The sequence below is a fragment of the Sinohyriopsis cumingii genome, chromosome 17, assembly GCF_028554795.1.
Source record: "Sinohyriopsis cumingii isolate HCF-2022 chromosome 17, ASM2855479v2, whole genome shotgun sequence".
Taxonomy (NCBI): domain Eukaryota; kingdom Metazoa; phylum Mollusca; class Bivalvia; order Unionida; family Unionidae; genus Sinohyriopsis; species Sinohyriopsis cumingii.
In genome coordinates this window covers 77,741,214-77,749,079 of record NC_142977.1, presented here as the reverse complement: position 1 = coordinate 77,749,079, position 7,866 = coordinate 77,741,214, and the positions used below count along the sequence as shown (strand labels likewise).

The 7,866-nt window shown below is 34.7% G+C and overlaps 1 protein-coding gene across 1 annotated transcript in view; it reads left to right on the top strand.

Annotated features, from left to right (window-relative positions):
* Positions 1 to 550: 550 nt before the first annotated feature.
* Positions 551 to 7,866, top strand: part of LOC149779281 (uncharacterized) — a 151,746-nt gene continuing 144,430 nt past the window's right edge. The window contains exons 1-3 of the mRNA XM_089939880.1: positions 551 to 712; positions 1,422 to 1,544; positions 7,550 to 7,670. Coding sequence (XP_089796006.1) covers positions 1,429 to 1,544; positions 7,550 to 7,670 — 237 coding nt within the window. The 5' untranslated portion in view covers positions 551 to 712; positions 1,422 to 1,428. The remainder of the gene's footprint in view (positions 713 to 1,421; positions 1,545 to 7,549; positions 7,671 to 7,866) is intronic.

Genomic DNA, 7,866 nt, shown 5'->3' with positions numbered 1-7,866 from the left:
TTATCTCCATTAAAGGAAATTAGAAACATAATTGATCATAAGTATATTAAAATCTCTCCCTGTTATTATAAAAGTATCATTTAAATAATCTTTTGTTTGTAAAAAAAAATTGGTGATACAGGTGCATTTTGGTTCACTGCGATTAAATAGTGTGAAATTTTCATTTTCAGTTTGTCTCAAATAATCTTATTTCCCACTGAATCCTTTATTCTCTTTGCTCTAACTTTAGAATTATTGGTAAGGACTGCTATTCCACAAGACTGGCTTGAAAACGTACCACTGTTATCCCACTGACTAGGTATATAACATTCTTCTTTGTGTTGGAAATGTGCATCTTGTAGAGAATTAAAATTTAAAACAAACTTTTATTTTTTGTTTTAAAATATTTAAGACCTCTCTTAGGTTGATCATCAGAACTGTGAGAATTTATAAATACAAGAGTAATTTTATCAATTACTGAGTTAAAGACGCAAAGTTACTTTGTTGATCATATACTAGTATAAATGGATATTTCCATCTTTGTTTCAGATGCATATTCAGTACCACTTTTGTGCCCAACCTTCAGATTTAGCAGTGCTACTTGTACCCCAGAATTGCCAGATGTATCTTGAATTGTAGTTTTCTTCATTTTGCTTTCAACAGGGCTAACATTCATAGAAGCAGATTTGGAATACTCTGTTTTGTAGGACAAGAAATTTCTTCATGAATAGAGGTGAGATGGGGTTGTTAAAAAGAAATTAATACACTATGTCTTCATTGTGCACATTTCCACACAAACTTGATTGCAAAAAATTACTTTTACTTTTTTAGTTACTGGTCAGCAATTTGCTTTTATGAGATAGAACTGAACTGCATTTTGACAACATAATGTTCTTTTCTTACAACTTCATCTCACCATGGTGAAACCAGAATAATTCATATATTATAAGTATTAAACTCACCAAATGCATGCAGTTAGCCCTGTTGATAGCCACTTGTAAAAAGTAACAATATGTGATATTCACTTGTAATGTATATTTATTCTGTGTGCTTTGTTTTTGTCCATGATTGAGCGTAATATCTACTTCATTTTTGTAATGATCCTAAGAAGTAAACAAGTTGTTTATGTGAATTTGAGTTAAAGACCTGGGTTTTTCCCTAGGAAATTTTATCTTTGATGAAGTGTAATTAATAGACACTCAAGACTATTGGAATTCATTTAGATCATTCCGTTCTTATTAACTCATGATAGAACATTTGGGATTATTTGGAATGTAATTCACCATGTAGAAATAAGTAATTTGTTGATTTTATTAAACTTGTTGGTGTCTCTTATTTTTCTTACTTAGTTTAAGGCCATAGAGTTGTAAGACACTAAATGTAAAAAAATAAGTATGTGTAGTTTTTATGAAGTTTTCACAAGATTTTTTTTCTGCTTTCAGAAAATAAATGGATGTTCTCCATCAGGTTTATCCCAAAGTGCAACTACTGATAGACTGGTTGTCAGACTGTTTGCCCGAGGGTGAAGCAAGAACCAGTCTTCTAACTGAGGATGATTGCAGCAGGTATTGGATAGACTTTACTATTCAGGACTGACACAATTTCTTAGTGATCCACTTGTTCTGGACAGGTTATTTTTGAAAAATCACTTGTCCTGCAGAATTTATCACTTGTAACTGAAAAGATAGAAATTACACAGTTCCTATTGAGAGTTTCCTTTACATTTATTTTTAAAATACTTCACTTTACAAAACAACCTATACATTTTTGGAGATATAAAATCCCTTTTTCTTAGCGACTAATAGTAACATTTTGAAGTTAATTTCTTGTATATAAATAAATAATAAGGCAAGATCAGCAGCAAAAATCTTTATATCTCACCAGACGCCTTGGAAATGCGTAATCATGCATATTTGGATGCAATTTTTTTATTTGGGAGGCAGAAAATCACATAGGTGCGAGTCCTCTATACGCATGTAATAGGTGGGCAGCAAAATTTAAAGACTTGCCAGGCTTGCTTGAGCTATCTGCTGAGTGGGAAGATGTGTTGATCAGTTAGCTGTATTGATATTTACAATGACATAATCTAGTGGTTGACAAAACTCTTGATGAGCATGTTGTCATTATAAGAGTACATCAGAAGAATATGATGCAATAGCTGGGTGGCTGCTAGGTGGGAAAACATGCCGATATTTACAGTAATTTAATTTAGTGGCAGAAAGACCCAGAGATCTGCATGTTTTTATTTATAAGAGTACATCAAATAAACAACTTTAGCTTTCATTATTGTGTTAATTTTTGAGTTTAGCTGAACAAATAGTGCATGTGACTTAAAAAGCAAGACACGTTGAGACTTAGACAAAATGCCATTTGCAAATTTAGATACCATAAGTATTTTGAGGTTAAATGGCAAGCTGATGAAGATTGTTAGGAGATTCAGAAGAGTCCTTAAATTGCTAGAACTGATAGTTCGGATGGGTCATTGGCAATTTGTAAGGACGTGTGTGATGCATGGCTTAGTGTTAGGAATAAGACCTTTCCTTGGAGTGAAAAAAACTGACAAAAATTTAGTCACACTCTGATTGACAAACAAGAGCTATATGTCAGTGTTATAAAGAATGTGGAAATCAAACTCAGTGGCAACCATTAGTTATTCTAATTTGCAAAGTTCATATCTTCTGGGTATGGACTGCAACTTTTGCAGGTGGGACTCCTATTTTTAAAAAAATGGGACTCGTGGACTCCTAGTTTTAGACTCCTAGCAAGACTTCTGCTCACTTAAGCAGTGTAATTTTATATATCATGCATAAACCGTATATTTTTCTAGCAATATATGAGCTGGGCCGTGCCAGGGTCTCAGCTGGGCCATGCCATAGTCTCTCCTGGGCCATGCCAGAATCTCAGCTGGGCTATGCCAGAGTCCCAGCTGGGCCATTCTAGAACCTCCTCAAAGTTAACTTCATTCTTTGTCACAAACTTTGGCTAAGATATACACATCTGTGTGTTGACACTTAGCAGTTGACACTGCTTTCCTATGTAAACGCTAGCAAGTGTTCTTTTGAGTGCTGTTGACTATAAAATGGTCTGCTGATAACATCTGTTCAAAGCTAATATTTACTAACATATATTTGTTGCCAAATCAAGTGTTATATCTGAAGGAGATTATTTTACATGCAAGTTGTGAGTTAAACTCAGAAATCTGCAGTTATCTCACGTTTTCACTTTTACAAAATTTGTAAAGTTTCTAAATCCTGACCAAGTATTTCACTTGTCCTGGACATCACACTGGGATTCCTCCTTGCTGCTAGAATGTACTGTAAAGTGTAACATAGTTATGGCTTACTTTCTTTTAGTAGAGTTCATTATTTTTTGCATGTCAGATCACATACTCCTTTTGTTGTAAGGGGCCCCGAGTGGCCGAGTGGTCTAACGCGCTCTCCGTTATGGATCACTGCCATCTCACCTCTGCCTGCGTGGGTTCGAGTCTCGGATTCAGCCAATGTGGGTATGTGAGAAAGCTTGTCAGTAGCTTCTTGTGGGTTGGTGGTTCTTTCCGGGGTTTTCCCGGGTTCTTCCTCCACCATTAATACTGGCCGCCATGTATAGCCTATCGTGAGCTAAAAAATGGCGTTAAACCTGACACCAACACCAACACCTTTTGTTGTACCAGCTTGTCCCAGATACTGACTCATAGATAAATCTTTATCTTCTGCAACTGTTCATGGTCCAACAGAGTTTGAAATCAGACGGTAGCCTATCGGGTTACTAGGACAAAGACCTGGGAGCCCAGCTTAAAGTTGGTGGCCCTAATAAGGCACTTTAATATGAGACTGTAAACTTTAAAACTTCTCTTATTCTGTGTTATGAGTCATTCATGAATATGTTCTGTTGTGATTTTTTTCTCCTAAGTTATGCTTTAAAAAGAAAATGTATAACAAGTCATGATATCCTTTAGTGGCCCATGAGGCTATCTAACTTTAACATATGGTAGTCTGCACCTATCATATTGGTAGCCCCTGGGATCAGGGTGAAAGATTTGTTGAACTCTGACTTGTTTCTGTTACACACATACACAACATTGGGTTAGTTATTTATAATGCTTATTATCAGATAAAGACATTGTAAAAATGTACCACAATGTTTCAAAGGGGGATATTATCATCAAACATGGGTTTATTATTTGATCATTTCATTGCTCGGCTTAGAATCTTTAGTCCTTTACAAGCTCCTGATTAATAGGCCAAGCGAGTCTATTGTATGGTCATACATACATCCTTTAACATCTGCCATATGTCTTGCATCCGTCGACATTTGCTATTTTTGGCTTCTTGAAAACCACCGAATCAATTTCAACTAAACGTGGCAGACAGCATTACAGTATGAAGGACTTTCAGGTTTAACTGATCCCCATTTACCATAGCAACATAACCAGTATTACTAAATATAGAAAAACATTAAACAGTGTAACAAAATCTGCACAATATGGTTTGATTACATTCTAATAATGGAAAATCTTTATATGACATTTTCTTAATAACCTGTGAACTAAAATCGATGAAATTCAGCAGAAAGCATCCTGGCTAGACAGCCTTTCAGGCTCGTGCAAATGATGCAGATCAGCTATAAAATAATGGCAGCAGATACTTAAAACAGAATAACTATAAATGGCTTTATAAATGATTTCTCAAAAACTTCTTGACAGAATTTCTCAAATTTAACAGCATTCTGGCATTAAAATCTTAAGTAAAATATAGCCACCAATACTAAAGATAGAAAAACTTTAAGCAATTTCTTAATCTGTATGGCAGAATTTGACAGCAATATATGACAAGAATGCCTTACAGCTGTGACAAAATTGCAGTTCACCATCAAATCTAGTCAGTATTATTGAAGCTAGAAAGTCCTTTGAATGATTGCTTTGCAAAACAATTAAAAAGGATTGGACTGATTTGATGCAAAGCATGTAGGTCTTTTAAATTTGTACACAATATGTTGATCTACTATCAAAGTTGGCTGCTGTTAGTAACAAAAGGAAAACCTTTAACAACTGTTTCTGTAGAATCACTCAACAGTATGTTAACAAATGTGGAAGAATGCATCCTAACTTGAATGCCTGTCAGGTTTATGCAAATCCACCGTTATTTAATGTATTGGATGAAATTTATTCAGAAAGCATCCTATCATTCTATCCAAGAAGTTACACTGTTTCAGTGTAGTAAGTTCTTGCATTAGTATCTTACAGATTACAGTATGTACTCACTTATATGTCGAGTCCAACTGCAAACTGCCCAGATCTATATCCACCACTGCATATTGAACTGACAGATCTGGGCCACTGCAGTTTGTTAGGAGTAATCAGCAGAACAAAAATATGAACCATGATCTGCTATCACTTAATGTGAAGGCATATCAGGGTCTGTGTTGTTTGCATTGGGTCCAGACTTATATGTGAGTATACACAGTACTAACACTTAATACTTTCAAATTCTTCTGCTAAGTCAGCAAAATCTATAATTGATATTTTTTTCTGACAGATTAGCCCTCATTATCTATGTTGAAAAGGACAAAAGATGAACAATGTTTGTAAATATATTTGTCAAGAAAGATCCACAACTGTTGTTCATGTGGTTAAAAAGTAGAGTTAGGAGCTTTCTTTTATTGTCATTCGTAACATGATGAGATTTTTTAACTGAGTTATGCAGATCTGGGTCAGTACAGTTTGAAGTTGGACTTGACTTATAAATAACTAGATATGGTACATAAAATGAAGATAATGGAAGTAATAATATCAGAAGTTGGAAAAAGGGTGTAGATAAGGTAGTACTTAAGTAGACAATCTCAGCTTTAAGACTACTTATTTTCTCACACAATATACTATTTATGTATAAAAATGTCAGTTTTAAGATTTCACATTTTCTTAGGATATTTCTGAAGTGGGAAAGTGTCACCTTTAAGACTTCACATTTTCTTCAGGTAGTACTGGAGTGGGAAAATGTCTGCTTTAAGACTTCATGTTTTCTTAGACAGGGTAGTACTGGAGTGGGAATGTCTGCTTTAAGACTTCACATTTTCTTAGATGATGTGGTACTTTTGTTGGAAAATATTAGCTTAGAGTTCCTGTTTTCCTTGCTGAGAGTTGTTAATGATAATTCTACTGACACATGATTTGTTACTTATTTAAAAAAAATCAATAAATATAGAACAAGTGATGATATCATGAAGAAGAACACTGAATTCAATACAAGGTGCCCAGATTAAACATTCTGGACGTTATGGGTCTTGGAATAGCATTTTGTTTGGTTTGGTGCTTTTTGGCACCACAGCACAAGTCATGCAAAGCATCTGGCAGACATAAACAGGGCATCAATCAATATTTGAGAATAATGATTACATTAAAAGACATTTTTAACATTTTGCTCCTGATTGACAAATCAAATGTTTTATAATGCATGCATGTATTTAGGCTCAAATGATGTTTTCGCACTGTACATTTTGCGATATTAGGTCACTACTGCTGAGGCTAGTATTTATAGTGGCCAAAAGGTGATAGTTTTTCATGCATGTGTTTATCTCTACCATATTTATTCATGTGTATATCAGGTCCAAGTTAAAACTGCATAGATCAGATCTCCCATTGCATTATGTGCTGGCAGGTCTGGGTATATGCACTTTGTTAATAGCAGTTAGTAGAAAAAACATAGTCCCTGATCTGCTGGTGCATTATGTCATGGCACATTAGGGCCTATATCCCTATATCCTGTAGGTACTATAGCGCTGGTGTCATTTTATTTGGTCATGGAACTGTCTGTTTTGTTTCTTTTGCTTTGAGTAACCTTTTGTGTTCATAAGCTGTAAACTTAACTTTGTCGTCTACCTGGGACCTATTTATGGGTTTTCAGTGGTCAAATATGGAGCCTGACCTTGATGAAAATTATTTGAATATCATGCAGAATTTATATTTTACCCATTTATGCCTGGAAATTTTATGGCAGAAGGGTGTAATTCTTTCTAAAATGATATCCCATTCCCATGCAGTCACCCTGGAAAAATTGCAGTTCACAATATATTATTTCCAATAGGAACAGTTTCTTTCTCATGGCAGTCCTTTGAATAGGACTTGTGCTTGTGGTCCTTGGAATAGAGAATATTTGCATGTAAATGAGTTAAGTTGGAAATTGTTGGAAAGCACAGCACATTTGAATACATAGAGCATTGGTAAACATCATTGCAGATCACACTGAAAGGAGTTACTTAGTAATGTCATAGAATTTAACACAGCAAAAGTTGCCAACTGTCCCCATAAAATAACTGATGAATACATATTTTTCATTTTATCATTCTTTTCACATATTTTTGCTTAGAAATGCAAGAAGAAAAATAATTTGTTATTTTATTTCTTGTCTGAATTTTCATTCTAGTTCCTTTCAGTTGGATATATTCAAATCAAATTTGGAAAAATATACTCATACACGTATTTTAGATTGGGGTCATATTTGTTCCCCATTCCCAAGAAAAGAGACCTACAAAAAATCTTGTAATGGATTATCATTTGATTAATTGATTGATTTAGTTACAGAGATCTGCTGACAAGCTGTGTGGTTGCCATGATAGCTGACATTAAGTTACCAGTAGCAACAGCATCCTTATCACAGCACTCACATCAAAGGGAAGTCATCCTGAGAGTAATAGAAGTAGGTCATCTTATGTTCGTATGGTTGAAAAGCTTTTTGAAGAGCCCACCAATGTTTGCATGTATATTGCTCCTCAATTTGATACTCCCGGTCTTTTGCCACTATAAATTATTGCCAGTAAATTTGAACATACTAATTCATTTGTGTTTTAGTTTCCCCTCTAATTTGCCAACCACACTATCTTCCAGCCATCAAG